At 38.9% G+C, this 21,580-nt stretch overlaps 1 protein-coding gene across 6 annotated transcripts in view; it reads right to left on the bottom strand.

The window, feature by feature from the left end:
• snx14 (sorting nexin 14) overlaps positions 1-21,580 on the bottom strand; it is a 230,521-nt gene that overhangs the window by 145,929 nt on the left and 63,012 nt on the right. For all 6 annotated transcript variants that reach the window (XM_043696231.1, XM_043696228.1, XM_043696230.1 and 3 more), the window contains exons 8-12: positions 16,322-16,478; positions 14,344-14,419; positions 5,620-5,664; positions 4,465-4,545; positions 1,166-1,280 (exon numbers count right to left, since the gene is read on the bottom strand). In XM_043696231.1, the coding sequence (XP_043552166.1) occupies positions 1,166-1,280; positions 4,465-4,545; positions 5,620-5,664; positions 14,344-14,419; positions 16,322-16,478 (474 nt within the window). The remainder of the gene's footprint in view (positions 1-1,165; positions 1,281-4,464; positions 4,546-5,619; positions 5,665-14,343; positions 14,420-16,321; positions 16,479-21,580) is intronic.

Genomic DNA, 21,580 nt, shown 5'->3' with positions numbered 1-21,580 from the left:
CTGGATCATCCTGAATCCGTTCTGTCTGGCTGTGTCTCTGGCTTGTGGATTGTTGACTGGCGGTCTGTATCTGACACATGGTGGAAGGATTCGATTCTTTCGGCATTCATGCAGGAACCGGAGTTGTTCGTATGTGGCGCTGAGGCGGTTAGCGCAGGATTCCCATTTCCTGGCTTGTCTTAGCATCTCTCGCCCGTAGGTGTACAAAGTGTGAAGCGCTTCTGTGGTGTTTCCTCCGGCATTTATAGTGGCCTGTCCCTGCCGCTTCCGGTTGTCAGTTTCAGTTGTCCGCTGTAGTGGCCGGTATATTGGGTCCAGGTCGATGTGTTTGTTGATGGAGTTTGTGGATGAGTGCCATGCTTCTAGGAATTCCCTGGCTGTTCTTTGTTTGGCTTGCCCTATAATGGTAGTGTTGTCCCAGTCGAATTCATGTTGCTTGTCGTCTGTGTGTGGGGCTACTAAGGATAGCTGGTCGTGGCATTTCATGGCTAGTTGATGTTCATGGATGTTGTGGATATTCACAACAGAAGCGCTTCACAGGAGGCTCCCAAGCACTGAGGATGTCACCTAGACAGGGGACGAAACGTCTGCAAAAAAGATTTCCAGCTCGGCGAATAGAACCACAACAACGAGCACCCGAGCTACAAATCTTCACCCAAACTTTGAATATTACACTACACTTATGTCAGTTAGTCAAAATATTTCCACAACATAATTAAATATTTTAAACAATTCAAATTGTTACCACACCACCCTGTTTTGCTCCTCGTCATTACTTAAATACAAAAATAATGACATTGTGGACTTCTTCACAAAAACAGATTTATTCTTTTGTAGGTATTAAAGATGAATACAACACAAGCATTTAAATTTAAAATGGAATTCTATTACTCGTCTATTAAACAGATTAGATGTATAAAATCAGCAAAGAAGTAGATTCAACCATCACTGCATGTTGATCTGTGGTGCATCATTAGTTAAAATAAAAGTTAAAATAATTACAATGAATAAAGCCCTACTGACATTCAAACTGTTTGTAATGGTGGGGCAACAGGATCCAGAATGCACACCGGAGTGAGTATACAGATGAGTACAACCAACATAAGTCTTAGACTATTAAAGATAGTTACATGGCATAAATCTTTCTCAAATGCTTGTTCCTTACCTACAGTGAAACAGAATTGCAGCACATGCACGGCACCCTCTTGCTTCAGAAAGTTCATGAACCAGAAGAGTAGATCCTGTTGCTCTCTTATCTCCTTTAACTCAAGTTTTAGGGCCTAGATTGATCAGTTAGATTAAAAAAGCAAGTGCTCAGTGTATTGCCCATCAGCGTTACAAAGCATTTAAACAGAAGTTAATAATAGCCTTGTTCAACATATTGTCTTTAAAAGAAAGTATTTAAAATTATCACAGCAAAAGTTTAATCCTCAGATTAATTAAATAAATATAATATACAGTAGAGAAAGTGGTGCTGGAAAAGCACGTCAGGTCAGGCAGCATCCGACGAGCAAGGGAATCAACATTTTGGGCATAAGCCCTTCAGCAGGAATACCAATTTCTATGACAAATTATACATAAATATACATAAACAGATGTGAATATATAAGCTATCAACCTCAAGCAATTTATATAATTTGTTCCAAAGCCGAATACGGTGTTCTAATAATCTTCAATTATAATTTTTAACTTTTTTTGTGCTACTGTTCTGATCAACTCTGGCTACTCAAAATTCCCATCAGAAATTACTCCTTTGTCACTTCAGTATGGCATAATTTGCCATCTTCTGTCAAGAAACATCAGTATCATCAAATTTTTCATTCTATTTATAATGCAATATATGAAACCATATACCGCATTCAAATATCACTGATTCTGCCTTTTCACAAGAAACACTATCCACAGCTTTGGAGAATAACATTTGCTGTTACTATGCATGCACTTGCTGAGAGAACATTTCTAATGTGTTTGGCTCAGCTTCAGAGCAGATGATAGCAATTCCATTGTTATTCAGGTGAGAACAAACCGGGTCTGAAACAGTATAAAATTTGATATATGGGCATAAATCAATCATTGCGTACCTTAAAATTTCAACATGCATGTCAGATAGAAACATGATACCACTATTTAAGAAAGATGATAAAGAAAAGCTAGGGAAACTACAGACTGGTGAGCCTGAGATCCATGATGGGTACATTGTTGGAGGGGATTAAGAGGGACAGGATTTATATGTATTTGGAAAGGCAACGACTAATTTGAGGCAGTCAACATGGCTTTTTGCATGGGGAATTGTTCTCACTAACTTAACTGAATTTTTTGAAGAAGTAACAAAGAGGACTGATGAGGGCAGCGCAGTGGACATGATCTTTAGGGACTTCAGTAAGGCATTCAACAAGATTCCACATGGTAGACTGGTCAGCAAAGCTAGATCACATGGAATACAAAGTGAATTAGCCATTTGGATACAGAACTGGCTCAAAGGTAGAAGACAGAGGGTGGTAGTGGTGGTGGAGGGATGGTTTTGAGACTGAAGGTCTGTGACCAGTGGTGTGCCATAAGGATCAGTGCTGGGTCCACTACTTTTCATCATTTATATAAATAATTTGGATATGAACATAGGAGGTATGATTAGTATGTTTGCAGATGACACCAAAATTGGAGGTATAATGGACAGCCAAGAAGATTACCATACAGCACAACACAACCTTTATCATATGGGCCAGTAGGCCAAGGAGTGGGAGTTAAAGTTTAATTTAGCTAAGTATGAGGTGTTGCGTTTTGGAAAGGCAAATCAGGACAGGACTAAATGGTAAGGTCCTGGGGAGTGCTGCTGAACAAACAGACCTTGGAGTGCAGGTTCATTGTTCCTTGGAAGTTGAGTTGCAGGTGGACAGAGTAGTGAAGAAGGCATTTGATATGCTTGCTTTAATTGGTCAGTGGATACAGTATAGGAGTTGAGAGGTCATATTGCGGTTGTACGACATTGGTTAGGACCACTTTTGGAATACTGCATTCAATTCTGGACTACCTGCTATAGGAAGGATATTGTGAAACTTGAAAGGATTCAGAAAAGATTTACATGGATGATGTCAGGGTTAGAGGATTTGAGCTATAGGGAGAGGCTGAATAGGCTGGGGCTTTTTCCTTGGAGTGTCAAAGGCTGAGGGGTGACTTTATAGAGGTTTGCAAAATCATGAGAGGACTAGATAGAGTGAATTAACAAAGGTCTTATCCCAGGGTAAGGTGGTCCAAAACTAGAAAACATAGGTTGAAGGTGAGGGGGGAAAGATTTAAAAGGGAGCTAAAGAACAACGTTTTTATGCAGAGTGGTGTGTATATGGAATGAGCTACCAGAGGAAGTGGTAGAGGCTGGGACAATTTCAAAATTTAAAAGGTATCTGGCTAGGTATATGAATAGGAAGGATTTAGAGAGATAGGGGACAAATGCTGGCAAATGGCTCTAGGATGATTTAGAATATATGGTCAGCATGGACAAATTGGATCAAAGGGTCTGTTTCCATGCTGTACAGTTCTATGGAGGAAGTGAAGACTGCAGATGCTAGAGATCAGATTCAGAATGTGTGGTGGTAGAAAAGCACAGCCAGTCAGGCAGCATCTGAAGAACAGAGAGAACGTTTTGAGTCTCCTGCTCCTCAGATGCTGCCTGACTGGCTGTACTTTTCCAACTCCACACTTTGTGACAGTTCTATGACTCTAGGACTAGAAACATAATATCTGAATGTGACTGGATGTGGTGGATACCTAGATATTCTTTTTTCTGTGGTGTAGACTATAATACAAAAATTCATACATTTCCCTTTTTAGACAAATGGAGGACATTTTACTTTGAGACTCTTTAAAGAGTGCCGAAATCTCTTTCCTGGAAGGTAGTGGATGCTGGATATTTGAATCAATTCAAGACTCAGTTCGACTACTGCTTGACCAGTGTCATGGTACAGACAAGAAAAGCCACATCAGCCATCAGTTTATCAAATGGGGAAGCAGTTATAAAGGCCTAAATGGCCTACTCCTAATCCGAACCCATCTCCCTAAAACAGATAATCCCAAGATCATTATCCAGTTTGATCTGAAATGTATGATCTCTGCATGAACTAATCTCTACAAAGTGTGGAAAGAATATCAGTCTGTATTCTTTCATCCAATTGTTAATGATTCTTGACAGACAGGATCCAATTGAGAGGAGAATTAAGCCTTGTATGGTTAACAAGCTTATAAACATTGATGGACTAAGATGAAAATGCTGAATCACTACTCTCAGATGAGAGGGATGAGATGGGATGTAGCCAGTAAAGTTCTTTGAAGATTCTTCTGATTAATACAAAAACTTCATTTAAAATGCTAGTTGGATTTAATCTTTTCAAGTGACAGCTGCAAAAACGAATAAGACACACTGCATTTGGAATATGTAGTAGACAAAACAAAGGAAAAAAGTTACTTTCCCACCGATTGGGCTTTATTTCTTGCATCAGCATATCTCTGAAGAAATGGAACAAAAGGCGAGGGAGGCTCTGTTGCTGGTTCTGGCTAATAACAGAAGCACAAATATTTAATCAGAATAACCAAGTATATTTAATTTTTACCTTCAACATACTGTACATGGATTAAAAAGAATATGCAGAACAGAAACAGGTCACTCACTGCAGAACTTAAGGCTTCACCTGTCTTTCCTGATCTAATTTGGTTAGTATGAGCAACTATTTTTCATCATTTCATACATTCTTAACCTCACTTTAACCTCATCCATATGATTTCCTTCAACCACTCCTGTGGTAACAAGTTAGCTTTGCCAACTGCATCAGGCTGGACTAAGAGTTGTGCTGCCCATGAAACATGCTCCAAGATATTGGTAACCAATGGACATTTGGAGGAGCAAACAACAAGCTGATGTCATCAGGTATCAATTCTGACTTTAATCTCAGGAATTGTTGCCGTCTAGTTTCTATACAGCGGGTGACAGCATAGGAATCGACATATCAATAGAGTGAGATGATGTAAAATTAGGGTGTTAATGCATTGTAATAATTGCAAATAGGCTGCCAGCCTGTCATAGCAATAATCTTATGCTGTCATCCAATGCTCTCAATGTTCTCAAAATTGACCTTTTGCTCTCAATGTTAAAATGGACATTTCACCTACTTTCTCAATTTCCCTGTCATGGCCCGTCAGTCAGGGGCCGAGAAGATGGCAGCCCACATTCTCACTCTTGCCTCAGGAAAGAAGTTCATTCTGAATTTCCTAAGGGAATCTTATGAACTAGAGTATGGAATGAAGGTTAATTATTTAATTCATCCTCATCATTAAGGCAATATAGCCGTGCCAGCATTTGCTCTAGACATGTCTAGGAAAAGTCCAATTGCCAATCCAAAACACACCATAACTTGCACTCAGCTTGACAGAAACATTCAACTTCCTGAGTATAACAACATAGTAGCTGTTCCCCTTTTATTAGGTACTTCAGCAGGTGCCCTAATAGTAGGATCAGCTGCTTATACTGGCAGTTAGGTTAAGACTGGATGAAAGTAGCTAGAATGTCAACTCCTACTTAATTTCAAGTCAGGCTTTCCTTGTGAAATAAGTGCAAAGGTCTATAATACTCACCGGGCTATCGTCTATGAAAATCAGCAACAAATGGTTCACCGTGTCCTAACAAAAGAGAAAAGCATTTGAACATCAATAACAAGATAGTTGGCAGATTACTTTGTTGGAATAAACTTAACCAGAGAATAGACTTCCAAAACTTTAAATTTAACACTCAATGTCACATAGTTATCATCTTTGAAAAATATTAAAAAACGCAGCACAATAAACCTTTAGTCTCGAGACAGTGGCAAGAAGGATCTCACAGAAACTGATTCCAGTTAAGGTGGAAATAGTAAATGTAGCCAAAAACGTCAATTTCAAGTGCTGAGGACTGGATAACATGCGTTGAGAGATGGAGCATTAGAAAAGAATCTTCAACCAGTGTGTTGTTTGCATTGATTGCGAACCTCCAGAAAAGCAAAGGCAAAAGGTAGGGAAAAAGAGTTATGATGTTTGACAAGTACATTGCTACTTTTCAACTCTTTCCTCGTAAGACAATGCCTTCAGCCCAGAAAACCATCCAGCGCACCTTCTTTGAACTACTACCAATGGATGTTTAGGCTGACTTTAGTAAGAAATCTGAATGACACACATTGTTCTAACTTTTGCCACACCAACACCCTGTGTAACTGTGGTAATACTTCTCCATTTTTGCAATAAAGGCCAACCATCCATTTGTCCTCTTAATTACTTGCTGTACACGCACAGTTACATTTTACAATTCATGTATGAGAAACCCAGAACTCTGCAGAATTCTGTGGTCTCTTATTTCATATTATGCTTTATCATTTTTCCTATCAATGGTTGATAACCTCACACTTATCTACAATATATTCCATCTGCTGATTTTTTTTTTGCACACTCAGTTTATCTATTTATATTCCTTTGCAGATGGGGTCCTCCTCAACTCAAGTCACTAAAATAGATTCCAAAAATGTAAGACCACAATTGTGCATTAATGCACCAACTTTAGGTGGTGATTAATCCACTCTGACTATTTTCTGTTAGTTAGCCAATTCTCAACCCATACTAATATATGTTACCACCAACTTCACAAACACTTGTGCAATAAGATTTTGTGATACATTAGCTAAAGCCTTTTGGAAGTCAAAATACAACCATTGTATTAGATCCCCTCTATCCATTCTAGCGGAGACTTACTCAAAAAGCTTTAGTAAGTTAAGACACAAACTCCCTTTCATGAAACCACGCTGACTCTACTTTTCCAAATGTGAAATTACTTCCTTAAGAATCGATTCTAATATTTTTCCAATAGATGTTCGGCTAATCTGCCTATAGTTACTCGTTTTCTTGCATCCCTCATTTTTAAATACGGGTGTCACATAGAAAGTTCTTGTACTTTTCCAGAATCCAAGGATTTTTGGAAAATAATAAACAAAGCATCCACTATCTGTTTTTGGATCCTAGGAGTCAGGGTATTTATCTGCCTTTCGCACAATTTTTTAAAACATTACTTCTTTAGAGACAGTGATGGTACTCAATTCTCTCCTCACATTCATTAGGAATAATGGGATTTTCATAGCATATTTTACTGTAGAGACCCCTCTGTTATTTCTTTGTTCCCCATAACTACCTCCTCACATTTATTTTCTAAGGGGCCTATGTTCACTTTGACTTCTCTCTTTTTATTTCTTTAAAGAAACTCTCCTTGTCAGTTTTCATATTCCTTACTGGTTTGTTCTCGTAGTTTATTCTCTCTTCATTAATTTTTTTAGGCCTTCTTTGGATTGTGAATTTATCCCAGTCTTTAGAGCTATCACTGACTTGTGCATGGTTAACCATGGTTGGTTTATAGAACACAGAACAGAACAGTACAACACAGTACAGGCTTATTTAAATTAAACATGATAGCTTCCAACCTAAGTTTCTCACTCGCAAACTGAATATTAAATTCAATCATGTCATGATCACTGCTTCCTAGGGGATTTTGTTTGAAGGTCATTTATTAAACCTGCCTCATTAGCTACTATCAGATCCAGGATAGCCTGGTGCCCAGTTGGCTCCATGACATATTGCTCTAGAAAACAATCCATAATGTACTCTATAAATTGTTGCTGTAGCTATCCTTTCCAATTTGATTAATCCAATCTACACGAAAATGAACATTACCCAAAATTAGTGCTCATTATTTTTACATACTCTAATTATTTGTTGTCAATGTAGCCACTATTTGGGAGTCAGTACTCTACTCCCGCCGATGTCTTCTTTCCCTTGCTATTATTTACTTCCACCCAAATGGACTTTACATGAAGAGAAAGTGAGGACTGCAGATGCTGGAGAGTCAGAGTCGAAAAGTGTAGTGCTAGAAAAGTAAAAGTCACCCAACATCCGAGGAGCAGGAGAGTTAAGTTTCGGGCATAAGCCCTTCATCAGGAATGTGGATTGGAAGAAGGAGGCTGAGAGATAATTAGGAGGGAAGATAAATAAGGGGTGGGAGATGAGGCTGGGAGATAAGGTAGCTGGGAAGGCGACAGGTGAAAGCAGGTGGGAGTAATTATGATAGGTCAGTGGGGAAGGGTGGAGAGGATAGGTGGGAAAAATGCTGGATAGGTGGGACAGATCAAGAGGGCAGTGCCTAGTTGGAGGCTTGGAACTGAGATAAGGTGGGGAACAGGGGAGATTTGGTGGTGGAATGGTGGAGAAGGCCCAGGACTTGCATGTCCTTGGTGGAGAGGGAGGGGGAATTGATGTGGTCGACCACAGGGCGGTGGGATTGTTTGGTGCGTGTGTCCCAGAGATGTTCCCTGAAACGTTCCACAAGTTGGCAGCCGGTCCCCCAATATAGAGACCACCACATCGAGAGCAACGGACACAGTAGATGAGGTGGATGGATGTGCAGGAAAATTCCTGCTGGATGTGAAAAGATCCTTTGTGTCCTTGGACAGAGGTATAGTGAGCATGTGTTTTACACCTCTTGTGGTGGCAAGGGGAGGTGCCATTGTGGAATTGGTAGGGGGCATGGAATTAATAAGGGAGTCATGGAGGGAATGGTCTCTGCAGATAGGTGGGGAGGGAAATTTATCTTTGGTGGTGGGGTCTGATTGTTGGTAGTGGAAATGACCGAGGATAATGTGATGTATCCAGAGGTTAGTGGGGTGGAAGGTGAGGACCGTCTAAGACGAGATGATCTCTCAGCTCCCATTTCACCTTTTATTACCAGTGCTAACGCACCACTTCCTTCCCTTCTGTCTCTCTGAAAAGTCAAATATCCCAAAATGTTAAGTTACCAGATTTGATCTCTGTTTAACCCTGTTTCTGTTAATTCCAAAAATCTGTTAACCACTACCTTGGTTTGCGCCATCAGCTCATCTACTTTATCCTGATGCTTCATGCATTAAAATACAAAGCCTTTATAGGTGTTCAGTGGTTAGCACTGTTGCCTCACAGCGCCAGGGACCTGGGTTCAATTCCAGCATCAGGTGACTGCATGGAGTCTGCACAATCTCATGTCTGCGGATGCTCCAGTTTCCTCCCACAGTCCAAAGATGTGCAGGTTAGGTAAATTGGCCATGCTAAATTTCCCATTATATTTAGAAATGTGTAGGTTAGGTGCATTAGTCAGGAGAAATGTAGAGTAGTAGGATAGGGGAAGAGGTCTGGGTGGGATACTCTTTGGAGTGTCGGTTTCCACATTGTAGGGGATTCCATGATTTGTTCTATTTTCAAATTTCTCAACACTTTTATGACTCCTGGGTGTGATGTGATATTCGTACAGTCCGTGTCTACCTGTTATTTTATGGTATTAATCAACTCTATAGTTAATCTGCAATCCTATCTTCTCTTTTACCTTTAATTTTCTAATTTTCCATGCGATTGAAAACACCCTCCCTCCACTATTTTAGCTTGAAGTCCTATCTATAGCCCTACTTGTGCACTTTGCTAAGGCTCTGGTCCCAGCATGATTCAAGTGGAGCGCGTACCATTGGAAGAGCTCCCTCCTTCCTAGGTATTGGTGCTAATGTCCCATGAATTCGAACCAATTCTCCCATACCAATCTTTGAGGCATGTATTTACCTCTTGAATGCAGTTGACCCTGTGCCAATGAGTTCATGCCTCAGGTGGTAAACTGGAAAGAATCGCCTTTTTGGTTCTGCTTTTTAATTTAGCCCGTGGTTGCGCATATTCCCTCAGAACCTTGTTCCTCCTTCTGCTGTGAAGGCACTATGGCTTTAACAGGTGCACTTTTTTGTGAAGTTGGGTAGAGTAATTGTAGATAGGGAGACAGGAAATTAGAATTTGGTGTTAGTTTGTGCAATTGTAGAATTGTAAATGGGGAAAATATTGCATGGTGCCTTTAAAAAGATTGCATTTTTTCTGTGCTTAGAGATTAAAATGGATATGTGAGAAGCATTGAGTTTGCTAGTATCTAAAGAGCTGGAACTGAAACATTTGTATCGAAAGGCTGTACAGTTAGTAGGCCAAGAAGCAGTTTTTAACAAGACAACAGGATTTTGAAATTAGACAAGCAATCAATTTGAAACAGGCACTTATATACCAAACCTATTAAATTTTAATCTGATGGTTTGGACAACATTGGGCCAAAGACACCACAGGTAACTGCCAACCACCAGAACTAACTGCCCTCCGCTCTCAAGAGAGAAACTAGTTCTCAGTCATCTCCCTATTAGAGAAAGCACCATCAAAATAATAATGGTACTCAACTATACTGCGTAATTTATTTATGGAAAGGTCACATGGAATATTTGGCAGAGCACTCTGAAAAACTATGGAAGGCAAAGTTGGTCATAAACTGAGCAAAAACAGAATTGCTGAAGAGCAGGTTACACCACTATTCACACTCATTTTTACAGATTATAGGGCGCGATGCTCCTCTTTGGACGGGGTTTTGGTTTTAATTTTCAGTGGGGCTTTGCTTTATAATGCATTTTACACTTCTCACTTAAATTTTAAGTAAAAATCTAGGACACTAGTCCCTAAGTCTATTTAAATCTGCCCAAATCTATCCAAATCTCGGACCTTAGCCCCCCAGTCTGTTATAAAGTGCAGGTGGCTCCCCCTCTAAAAACTAAAACCGAAACACCCAAAGAGAGCATTTTGCCCTATAATCTGTAAAATGAGTGCGAATAGTGGTGTAACCTGTTCTTCTGCACTTCTGTTTTTCCCAAGTTTATGACCAACTTTGCCTTCCGTACGTTCTCAAAGAGTTCTGCCAAATACTCCATGTGACCTTTCTACAAATGGCTTAAGATCACTGGGTCATCTATATAGATAGCATAATTAGTCAATCCTGCAACAACTCTGTTCATAAGCCTCTGAAAAGTGGCTGGTGCGTTTTTCAATCCAAAAGGCATTACCTTAATTTGATATAGCCATTTATGGTTACAAAAGCAGAGATTTGTTTTGCTCTCTCCAACAAAGGCACTTGCTAGTAACTGGAAAATAAGGCCAACTTTGTGATGTAAGTGGCTTGTCCTACTTTTTCCACACAATCATCCAGTCTTGGAATTGGATACAAGTCAGATTTGATAACAGCGTTGACCTTACGATAATCTACGCAAAATTGTTGCGTACCATTATCGTTTAGATGGTGCTTTCTCTAATAAGTAGATGACTGAGAGCGCCAATTTCTCTTGAGAGCTGAGCGCTGTTAGCTCTGGTGGTTGGCAGTTAGCTGTGGTATCTTTGTCCGACTGCCCTCTTCTTTTATACCTATGATGACTTATCAATATTTCTTAAATAGAATTGGTCCTATGTTGTCAAAACCATCAGATTTAAATGTAATTTTTTTTTGGTATCTAAGTGCCTGGTTCTAATTAACTGACTAAATTCAAAATCCTATTGTCTTGGTAAAACTTTTGCTTGGCCTACTAACTGCATGGCCTTGAGATACAAATATTTCTCAGTGCATTAGCAAACTCAAGCTGCTGCTCACTTACATCCATTTTAATCTCTGGGCACAGAAAAAACAATCATTTCAAAGGTACCATGCAAAACTTTCCCCATTTACAATGCTACAATTTCACAAACACACACCAAATTCTAACTTCCTGTCTCCCTATTTACAATTACTCTACCCAATGTCTCAACAACTTTGCCCCAGGTATTTTTTGAAGAGAAATTTTAAGTCAGAGGTACCAAGCTATCTATTGATAGCTCAAAATAAACAGCTTGAGGGGCCTTGGGTTTTTTTTTATTAAGTTGGAACAATAGAAGCAGCCTGAATGGATGCAGTCAAGCTTCTACAGAACCCGGATTTTTAGTCTTAGGTTTATCGGTAGCAGAAGTCTTGAAGCTGAATGTGGAAGCTGTCGTTCCTCTATCAGCTACAGATAAAAGCTGGGGATCTCTCCTTACTACTCCTTCTCCAAGTCTTCTCTTGATGCTTTTTCTCCTGGATTGGAGAATGGCCTGTGAGAGTCTAATTTCTAGAATTTGCCTTTGCCAAGGTTGTGATTATAGGATGTTACTACATTGGAACAATTATTGTTTAGTGTTAAATAACTGATTACGTTCTAGCTTTTGTAGCACTAAATGGACTGTTTCAGTTTAAAGTCATGCCATTTGAAGGAGAAATGCTCTAGCCACATTTCAAATACTAACCAATAAAGTTATTTCGAGATTCCCCAATCGTGGGGTGTATACGTGGTGATTTTTAGTCACACATGGAAGGAACATTTGGAGTAACTATCAGAATTGTTTGATTGACTTCGGAAAGCAGGCTTGGTGATGAACCTAGCTAACAGTCAGTTTGCAAAAGTTCAAAGTCACGTTCCAGGGCCATGTCATTGCACATGGAAGGACGTCACCATGGGATGTAAAAAGAAAGGCTATTGGGGAGTTTCCGATACCATAGACAAGGAGGAAAGTACTACGATTACTAGGATTGAGTGATTTTTATCGGAAGTTCGTGCAGAATTCTAGCACTATGGTTGCTGCATGATTGATTTGTTAAAGAAGTGCAGAAAATTTGACTGGATGGAGCAATGTCAGAAGGCATTTGACTGGATGGAGCAATGTCAGAAGGCATTTGACAGTCTGAAAGCTGTGTCAACCACTGCAAGTGTTAGCCATACCTATTTACGCAAAGCCGTTCAAGGTGGCTATCGATGTGAGCCACGTGGGTGTTAGTGCTGTATTCTTGCAAGATAATGATAAGATGTAAAGATCTATCAGGTGTTCTTCCAGAAAATCGCATACTCATCAACAGAACTATTCCACATTGAGAAGGCCTTGAGCTTAGTGTTGACATTGCAACAATTCAATCTTTATATTGCCAGTAATATGTCTGAGACAAACGTATATACTGATCATCAGCTCGAGAATTTTCACATACTGTTTTACAAATTATAGGGCACAAGGCTAGTCTTTGGACGATTTGGTTTTAGTTCTTAGTGGGGCTTCGCTTTATAATGCATTTTCCACTTCTCACTTAAATTTAATTTAAAGATCTAGGACACTAGTCCCCAAGTCTGTTTAAATCTGCTCAAATCCCTCCAAATCTCAGACCTTAGCCCCCAATCTGTGATAAAGCAGAGGTGGCTCCCACTCTGAGAATTAAAACTGAAACACCCAAAGAGGAGCATCTCGTCTTATAATCTGTAAAATGAGTGTGAATAGTGGTGTAACTTTTGGAGAACTTTAAGAATCAAAATTCCAGACAGTTTAGATGGAACTTATTATTGTAGCCACTCAATTTGAACATTGTACATGTGGCAGCACTACAGAATCCAACTGCCAATACTGAAAAGTGTGAAAATAGGTAAGTCCCCTGGGTCTGTTGGGATTTATCCTAGAATTCTCTGGGAAGCCAGGGAGGAGATTGCAGAACCTTTGACTTTGACCTTTATGTCATCATTGTCTACAGGAATAGTGCCAGAAGACTGGAGGATAGCAAATGTTGTCCCTTGTTCAAGGGAAGTAGAGACAACCTTAGTAATTATAGACCAGTGGGCCTTACTTCCGTTGTGGGTAAAGTGTTGGAAAGGCTATAAGAGATAGGATTTATCATCTAGAGAAGAATAAATTGATTAGGGATAGTCAACACAGTTTTGTGAAGGGCAGATCATATCTCACTAACCTTGAGTTCTTTGAGAAGGTGACCAAACAGGTGGATGAGGGCAAAGTGATTGACGTGGCGTATATGGATTTCAGTAAGGTTCACCACAGTAGGCTATTGCACAAACTACAGAGGCATGGGATTGAGGGTGATTTAGCAGTTTGGATCAGAAATTGGCTCGTTGTAAGAAGACAGAGGGTGGGAAATGTTCAAATGTAGTTGGGTTACTAGTGGTGTAACGCAAGGATCTGTTTTGGGGCCACTGCTGTTTGTCATTTTTATAAAGAGAGAATTACAGAGAAACTTCATAACCTAAATAGCAAGAATGTGGAATTGACTAAGACAAGAACTCTAAGACAATGAGCACAGGTACATTTAAGAGGAAGCTAGATAAACATTTGAAAGAGAAGGATATCGTGATGGGGTTAGGTGAAGCATGGAGAAGACTTAAGTGAAGTTTAAACGCATGGCCCATTTCTCAGCTGGAAGCAGTTTGCTAGTTTGGAGTAAAAGCCAATATCAAAATTTAAATTCAATTTCAAACAGCAGGTTAAGGAGCACCTGTGCAAACATGGCCATGTCAGATGTTATGAGTACAATTTACAATCAGATTATGTTCTGGAAATAAGTTGTGTTTTTTTGTAAAAAATAAATTGTTCTTTTGGTCAGAGAATTAATCAGTTTAGTTTAATAAAGATACTTACTGGATCAGCCAAGAAGTCCAAAGAGGGAAGAAACACTGACCCAGCTAGAATTTCTTGAATCAACAAGGTTAGAGATCTAGATATCAAACAAAGAGGGAATCAAATTGTATATTCTGCATTAGACTTCTGGGCAAATAGAATCAAAGTCTGAAAAACAAATGCACAGTTCTCCCCTAAATTCCTTCATATGGCCCAGAAATTTAGATTAAAAAAGAAATTAAATAGAGGACTAAGTTGAAACTTTTTCTGCTAATTAAGAGGGCCTCTGCTAAATAGTAAACTCCTGAGGATACATTTAAATAAAATAATCAACAGCCTAGGATTGTTCCAACTTTCAGATTAAGCTAAGAAATGATCACATTATGACAGCTACACGAGTGTAATTATGAGGTGCATAACTATGGAGAGTACAGAATTTATTATTGCACTACTGTACTTGAATTGCAATTTATTTCAAACTAATTAAGCAGTTTTATAACAATTTACATTTATACATAACCATAATAGAGAAAAGCTTTCCAGTACTTCATAGGTACTGTCCCCAAGCAGAACGTGAATGCCAAACTAAGGAAGAAAGTGAAGAATATAATCAAAAGCTTGGTGAAAAAGATGGATTTCAGGATCATCTGAACAATAAATGAAAAACAGAAGTGTTTTAGGGGAGGAATACCTGAACCTTATAAATTGCAGCTCTTCAGGTATTGCCAGTGTAGGTGGGTGGGTGAAAGGCATAAGACCATAAGAAATGGCAACAGATACAAGCTGTTTCGGCCCAAAATATTGTCTTTCCTCCTCCCCAGAAATAGCCTCACCTGCTGTGCTTTTCTAGCTTCACATCTATTGACAATAGCTTCCATCATCTGCAGCCCTTACTGTCTCCTGGCCCCTCAAGTCTGTTCTGCCACTCAATGGGATCATGGCTGATCTAGCATTCCTCACATCTACTTTGCTGCCTTTTTTATGTGACCCTTGATTTCCATACTGATAAAGAATCTACCTCAATCTTAAATACACACAAGGTTTCTGCACACTCTTCTCCCCCACCACCTCCCTCACCCCACATACAAGAAGACTGTGCCAAAGATTCAGAAGAAATTCCTCATGTGTCTTCAGTTGACATCCCTTTATTCTGAGACTATGTCCTCTGGTCCTAGAAACTCCAATGTGAGTAAACGTTCTCTCAGCATTTACCCTGTCAAGCTTCCCTGAACTGACTCCAATAAAACGGTATCTTTCCTTAAATAAGGAGACCAAAACCGCCCTCACTACTGTAGATGTGGTCTCACCAGCACCTTGTACAGTTGCAGTAAGGCAACATTCTTAGCTTCCAACCCCCTTGAAATAAGGTACAACATTCCATTAGCCTTCTGGATTACCTGGTGTAACCGTGTTAGCTTCCTGTGTTTCACATGCATTTCGCCCTAAATATCTTTGTGTTGCAGCTTTCGCTAGTTTTTTCTTCACTTAAATAATACTGTTCTTTTGTTCTCCCATTCAAAATGAACTGTACATTTTCCCACATTACACTCCATTTGTCCACTTTTGTCCATTTGAGATGCTGGAATTCGAGGAATGTGCATTTTGGGAATTATGGGACAGGAAGAAATCATAGCAAAGGAGCAAAGCCCATGAACATGTCAGAACATAAAAATGCAAAAGTTACATTTGAGGTGTGGATACAGATAGCAAATTAATACTGGAAAAGTTTTGACAAAAACTCAGGAAAAAGTAGCATCTTAAAATTTTAGAATTTCAATTAAACATCAAAAAGGATCATCCCAATTTAAATATATGGTCAGAATTTAAAGTTAAAAAGTTCACAATATTGAAACCGTGCAGAAAAATGACTTTTAGTTTTATGGAAAAAATCCCTAGCAAATCATTTTGTTTATAGAATATTTTATTTTTAAAAAAACTTTGCCATTAAATGTACTCTTCCCATTCCAAAAAGAATGCAAAAGAAAAGAAAATATATTACCTGCACTCTGTTGCTTTTGGTGGTAGGATGTATGGAAATAACAATTCAGTTAATTTCCTAAGATATTGGAGTTCATCTCTACGGCTTCTCAGAGCTAGGTGCAGATCCGGTCCATACTCTTCCAATGCAACTTGTTGTAAATACTCACTATGTTTTACTGAAATAGGAAGAAACATTCAAATTAGTCATTCAAATACACCAGTGAATAATCTCTCACTCCAATTCTGAATCTGCAGCTGGTATTGCATTATCCATATGTAGATAACAACCCAGGATATTTGCACACAGAGGACTGTTCTGGAAATGAAAACCAAACAACTTTTGTTGGCCAGGAGATGCTCACACAAAAACAGCAGCTTGTGAACGGAGGTTACCCAAGCCCCAGCCACTAGCTTAGCTGATCTAGTTCGAGCGAGCTCGAGGGATGGCAAGGTGTAAATCCTCATTTGGTGGAAGAGTAATGAGGTAATGCTACTGGTGTCCTTGGGCCAGAGCCAATAACGAAAACAATAAGGCTCAGCAGATGAGCCAGATGCAATAAAGAATAAGACATCACAGTTCGAGAAGAAAAGGAAAAAAGTATTTAAAAAGTGACGGATTCTGGGCAGACCAGCAGCAAAAACATCGGAGATCAACCTTCAAGTTGAGGATCCCATGCTTGGACGCTTCAAGATAACACCAAGGACTTGGGAAATTGCCTGGCCAGTGTGAATTCCAAATCTTGGGTACTGTAAAAGTAATGCAATCATTTGAATACTGCTATGAATGCAGTATATAGAACAGATCAGGAGAAGAAAAGTAACACCGGAAACCATACAAAATGTCAAAACGGATAGAAAAGCTACAAAGCCAGCTGGCCAATCAGACAGGAATGAGAGATTTCGGACCTGAGATAGGAAGGAAAGGTAATGATAGAGATTGGGGAGGTTTGGCAAACATGCCAGCTGCTAATTACAACAAGGAATAGTGCATCGCTGAAATATCAGTCGATCAATACAAGGAATGACTTTGCATAGTGGGAGAAATATGGGTAAACCCTATACATATGAGCCAGGATTCAACAGTCAAAGCCATACTAACAGAAAACCAAAATGCTTTTGCCAAAGCAAACACAATTGTGTGAAGATGCAGGGGGAAGCTTGCATCCAAAGTCTAGACCCCCAAAGCTACAGAGAGGAATATAATGTAAAAAGGGTTAAAAGTACCACCATGTTAGCAAATAATTTAATTTACCAAGGGAAGCCCATGAATGTCATGTGGTGATAGTAAATGATCTCAAGAGACCACTTCCATCAAAACAGAAGAGAGGAAGTACTCGTTAAGAGAATACAAAAAATGATTAAAAAAATCACTCTTAAAATGAAAAAAGACCAAGGAACAGGCCACTCCCCATAAGATTAAATTGGCTAAGAAAAAATGGACAGTTAGATTCCGAAGAAAATTGAAATACGACTTGAATAATCTCCCAAAGAATTGGAGAATTTGGACATGAAATAATGTTGCCATAGCTGAGATTTATGAAGGTAAATTCCCTGTATGGCTGTTCATTTGGAATGCGCAGCTGCTGTGTGCTTCTCGCTGAGAGCGAGAGAGATATATATCAGCTATTGTGTCTACCTGAAGTAATATCTTTTTCCTGTCTGGATGCGAAAGAGAGTACCCATAGCCCCTCTACTAACTTAACTATTTTTATGGTCTGGTTTGTACACATCTTCATTTGCTGGTTGTTAAATGTTGTCTTGTGTAATTTGTATATTTTGTGTCCTGGAACTCGAGAGATGAATACCGAGTTTATTTTGCATTTTGAGAATGTGGCGATTTGAAAGGGTGATGTGTACCTGTATCAATTTGGAACATGAATGGTGAGTGAATAGTTGTTCTGTGAAGAGAAAAATCTGCTACGAAATGTTGATTTAAAATTTGGTTCTTAAAACTTGGCAAACATTTCTCTCTTGGAATTAGCTACAGTTGATTAAAAAGAAGTAAAATTCAGTCAAACATATAACTTATGTAAAAACCAAAAAAACTGCGGATGGTGTAAATTATAAACAAAAACAGAAGTTGCTGGAAAAGCTCAGCAGATATGGCAGCACCTATGAAGAGAAGTCAGAGTTAACATTTCAGGTCCAGTTCTGAAGAGGGATCACTAGACCAGAAACATCAACTCTAATTTCTCCTCACAGATGCTGCCAGACATGCTGAGGTTTTTCAGAATTTGTTTTTATATCTGATATAACTTATGTGCTCGTTCCTAAAATTACAGTACTGAGTTGTGTTTGGAAGAACCTTGGGTAAATTTAATTTCAGAAACTTTAGGTTTAAATTATTGTTTTGGAATTTCATTTTCTGGCCAGTGAACTTACAAATACTTTGGTGGGAAAGTATGTAAGTAATAGAGAAACTGGAATTTTGGAAATGCAATTCTCTTTGAACAAAATTATCTGATAACGTTCTAAATCTGAAAAAACTTATATCAAGGGGTTTAAAAGGAAAAGAGAGGACTCTAACAAAGGAGATAGGCTTTTCCTTTGTTGAATATAAAGCACTTATTTCTGTACTGGAGGAAGAGATGTTGTTGATGTTATAACATCCAGAAGTTTTCACTACACTCCTATCAACCAGCAGTACACCACCACTGAATGACCCAATCTGCTTGAAGTGGATTGGATGGATACTGTTTGTTTTCCAGATAATTGAAGATACTGAATGTTTTTGCCAATGGCTTCAAACTTCTCAACTGCTTGCAGACTTTCAATGTATCAACAGAGGGATGGATAAGGAAACCTCAACCAATCAAGCCATTTGTTAACAATGCATCTCAACAATTGAGAACTACCGTGAAAATATTATAGGTACTGATTATCAGAACTTTCAAAACCATTAAGCATATATACACTTAAGCATATAGCGATAAAAAATTATATTAAGAATCACATGGTTTGACATTCTAAAACATTTAAAGGGAATAGTCACTTGAAAATTTGAAAGGACTCAGCAAAATGATAGGATGCATGCACAGAATCTCAGTGGTTTCAATGCAGAAAAAAATTGTGACTTTGAGGCAATCATTAAAATTTAGAATTTGGACAAATTTACGTAGAGCTATATCAAAATTTCTAGAATGAGTTATCAAGTACAACAGCAGTTTTAAAAGGGAGAAGAACAGGCAAAGGAAGCACATGGTGAGGTCATTGCAAGAGAGAGAGAGAGAGAGAGAGAGACTGCACAGTTACTGCCTTTGCTGTTTGAATTCATGTATCATTGGATGGAATGAGCTGCCAGAGGAAGTGGTAGAGGCTGGTACAATTGCAACATTTAAAAGGCATTTGGATGGGTATATGAATAGGAATGGTTTGGAGGGATATGGGCCGGGTGCTGGCAGGTGGGACTAGATTGGGTTGGGATATCTGGTCGGCATGGACGGGTTGTACCAAAGGGTCTGTTTCCATGCTGTACATCTCTATGACTAAGTACCTTTTCTATAAAAAAGTGGTAGTTTTAGTGAAAGAATAAAAATATATTTTTGCCTGAATCAAACAGAAATGTTTGACTTCTGTTTTAAGATATCATTGATTGATGTTTCATTGGACTACAAATTGTTCCAAATTAGGTAACAGCTGAATTACAAAATTAATTGAGAGGAAGTGCTTAAGTGGGGGCAGAAGACAGATAAAATTAGAATAATGGGTTGTAACAGCAATTGAGGTTAAAATGCATTTTAGTGAAAGGAAAGTTTAGATGCAAGCACTAAACTAATACTTTTATCTTGATGATGTTTGTGTCCATGTCTTTCCTTTTAAGATAACTAAACTTGCCGGTGGGGCACTGCCAAAGGCATTGGGACTATATGCACAGAGGCAAGTGAAACCTCATAGATCTTTGATAAGATCATACAAGAGTCAAGAATGTGTGACATGATCTTTGGATACCAATGTTAAGTGTACAAAAGTGATTGTTATCTTGGAGGTAACAAACATGAGGGAATTCATGGTTTAAAAAAAAAATCACTGAAGAATCGGTCTCAAACGACAAATTGATGTGTGGGGCCTGGAAGAGCACAAAAACAATTACACACCGACACACAGCAAAACTGGGAGGTAAAAGAAAAATCAAAATAAAAGGTGTGATCGGCTACTATGTCAAATATTACAGAAATAAAAGAATGTGGACATGGGAGGCATGATAGTGAGCTGAGGGAAATGGCCGATCAGATAACATACGGATACCCTGAAAAAAATGAAAGAGGACAAATGGTAAAGCCTGATGAATGCATTGCAATTTGTTAGGGCTGCATTATTTGATACCATGTACATTGCAGCTCAGAGGGAGTACTTGCATATGGAGGTAGTTACCACTCAAAGATAAAATTATTCATAAAATTGGCAAGGAAGGAATCATATTGAAGAAGTATCCTCAAGATAGATAAGAAAGCTGGGAAAATTGAGTCTATGTATGATTTATTTTACAGTTATTGAGTAAGGTGATGTGCAGATAGAGAACTGGAGGATATGAAAAAAACAAGGAGCATGAACCTGAATTTCATTTCATTACACCCCAAGAAGTCATTGGACTGGACCAGGGTTAAGCAAAAGGTGATTAACCTGATGTTGATGTATTTGACACTGACACATAGTTAATAAGACTCCGAGCTCTGGTTAGCAAGCGGCCTCTGGGACAGCTGAGTTAACGGAGAAGCATCCATATCCTGCAGAGGGGACTGGGAGGACCTCTGCTTTGGCTCCTGGTACAGAAGGATTCAGATCTGAAGGTTAAACTAATGCACATGAGCATACATGGTTTTGGTTCAACAAAACAGGCAAGGATCAGACCACAGATGTAATATTTAGCTGAGGTATGTTTGGCATCATGGATACTGGAAACTTGCTCACTCGCTAGCCCGCTATACCAATAAATAATTAAGAATTAATACTTGGAGCTCATGTCAAATTAAGGAGAAATTCTTCAGTCATTAGATATGTTGATTTTATGTACATTGGTGTTATGAAGATGTAGGTATACTTTAAGAGAGTTAAAAGCAGCAGAACTACCGGACACAGCACCATGTGATCCTTAATAAGGCAACAATGTAACACATGCTTGAACAATTCAATTAGCTCATTGCCTGGAGACAAAAACAAATTTGAATTCGGCCAATCAAATTAAATTATACCCTGAAAAATATCAAATTCCAATCCAGTTTTAATTTAGTCTATTGACAATCTTAAAAGTCAATGACACAATCAGATTCTTTGGGGGTAT

Source organism: Chiloscyllium plagiosum, chromosome 9, assembly GCF_004010195.1.
Source record: "Chiloscyllium plagiosum isolate BGI_BamShark_2017 chromosome 9, ASM401019v2, whole genome shotgun sequence".
Taxonomy (NCBI): Eukaryota; Metazoa; Chordata; class Chondrichthyes; order Orectolobiformes; family Hemiscylliidae; genus Chiloscyllium; species Chiloscyllium plagiosum.
Note: the sequence above shows the minus strand (reverse complement) of the source record. Positions and strands in the feature narration are given on the sequence as shown.